This window comes from Corvus brachyrhynchos, unplaced genomic scaffold (assembly GCF_000691975.1).
Source record: "Corvus brachyrhynchos isolate BGI_N302 unplaced genomic scaffold, ASM69197v1 scaffold890, whole genome shotgun sequence".
NCBI classification, from domain to species: Eukaryota; Metazoa; Chordata; class Aves; order Passeriformes; family Corvidae; genus Corvus; species Corvus brachyrhynchos.
Genome location: NW_008235729.1, coordinates 9,193 through 11,060, shown reverse-complemented (window position 1 = coordinate 11,060; position 1,868 = coordinate 9,193). Strand labels below are relative to the sequence as shown.

The 1,868-nt window shown below is 60.1% G+C and overlaps 1 protein-coding gene across 1 annotated transcript in view; it reads right to left on the bottom strand.

Moving 5' to 3' along the window:
• LOC103613454 (zinc finger protein OZF) overlaps window positions 1–1,607 on the bottom strand; it is a 2,374-nt gene extending 767 nt beyond the window's left edge. The window contains 3 exon segments of the mRNA XM_008631275.2: window positions 27–649; window positions 833–905; window positions 1,496–1,607. Coding sequence (XP_008629497.2) covers window positions 27–649; window positions 833–905; window positions 1,496–1,558 — 759 coding nt within the window. The 5' untranslated portion in view covers window positions 1,559–1,607.
• Window positions 1,608–1,868: the final 261 nt, after the last annotated feature.

Sequence of the window (1,868 nt, the reverse complement as noted above, 5' to 3'; positions counted from 1 at the left end):
CGTATCAGGGGGGAGCTGTATCTGACACCCTTCCCACACTCCCCACACTCATAGGGCCGTTCCCCAGTGTGGATCATCTGGTGGCGGAGCAGGGTGGAGCTCTCTCCAAAGCTCTTCCCACATTCCCCACACTCATAGAGCCGTTCCCCAGTATGGATCATCTGGTGGCGGAGCAGGGTGGAGCTCTGGCAGAAGCTCTTCCCACATTCCCCACACGCGTAGGGCCGTTCCCCAGTGTGGATCATCTGGTGGCGGATCAGGTTGGAGCTGCATCTGAAGCCCTTCCCACATTCCCCACACTCATAGGGCCGTTCCCCACTGTGGATCCTCTGGTGGACGATCAGGTGGGAGCTCTTGCTGAAGCTCTTCTGGCATTCCCCACACTTGTAGGGCTTCTCCTCATTGTGAAGCTGCTCATGGACCACCAGATCTGAGCTCCGGCTCAATCTCCGGCCACCTTCCCGGCACAGGGTTGGTCTGTCCTCCTCAGAGCACCCTGGGCTGGGTTTGCAGCCCCTCCTCCTGTGGCATCTCCGGGCATTTTCCTCCCCATTGGATTCCTGCGCTGTGGAGCTGCTCAAAACGGCCTCTTCCACCAGGTTCTCCTGTGGGGATTTGTCCTCCCTGGGCTCTGTCCTCAGCTCCTTGTCTGCGGAGGAAGGACAAGGAGAGGATGGGATTTGCCTCCGTGCCACGGAAGGGGAAGGAGATCCCCCCAGTCCGTCCCCGGCAGGACGGCGTCGGCAGCGGGGTTGTCCTGCAGCCGGGGGCGATGCTGGGCTGGGAGATGGAGCAGGAGAGAGGGGGAAACGGGCAGGGACTTCCTCCTCACCTGCCTGGGGGTCCTGGGGCATCTTCCTCGCAGCCTCCTCCTCCACCTGGCCGAGGTTTGGGAATGGGAAATCCTGGTTTGGGGGGAAAACAAGGGATGAGCACATTGAGTTTGAAGGTTCCTCTGCCCAAGTCCATCTCTAGAAGACACCAGGCATCCTGTGTCCAAAAAAATCTACTCTGAAAATGCCTCCCAGGAGTTCCTTGTCTCTGGTCCCTCCCCTTTGGTGTTCAGGGTTCCCCCCTGTCCCAGCTGCTGGGGGTCACGCTTGTATTGGGGGTCCCCCTCTCTACTTGGTCCCCGCCCTCCCCAGGCTGCTGGGAGTCCCAGGAATCCAAAAAGCTCCCCCCTCTTCTGTCTCCCCACTTAGGAATGCTGGGGGTGATGGGCTCCAAGGAGTCCCCCCTGCCCCTCTCCAGGCTGTTGAGGGTCCCGTGAATCACGGCGCTCCCCCCTCTCTGGGCTCCCCACTTTCGGGTCCTTGGGGCCACAGGGCTCTGCTCCTCCAGAATGCCTCTGGCAGCAGCCACCACTGGGACCCCCCAATGTCCCCCACAAGGGGCATTTTCTGCTCAGTTTTGGAGTTCTTCATTCTCCAAACATCCCCCTGCAAAAAAAACCCCAACCCAGGATTTCTGGGCCAGGCTCCCCCTCCTCGGCCACCTGTGGGATGGGGGGCGATGATCCCACGGGGTGGGTGTAAGAGACGGTCCGAAAATCCCTCATCTGCCTCACGATCACCGCCGAAGACAGAGACTGAACACAGCAGTCCTGGCCTGGCGAAAACAAGGGATGAGCACGTTGAGTTTGAAGGTTTCTCTGCCCAAGTCCCGCTCTAGAAGTCACCAGGCATCGTGTGTCCATAAAAATCTGCTCTGAAAAAGCCTCCCAGGAGTTCCTTGTCTCTGCCCTCCTCTTTGGTGTTCGGGGTTCCCCCTGTCCCAGCTGCTGGGGGTCACGCTTGTATTGGGGGTCCCCCTCTCTACTTGGTCCCCGCCCTCCCCAGGCTGCTGGGAGTCCCAGGAATCCAAAAAGC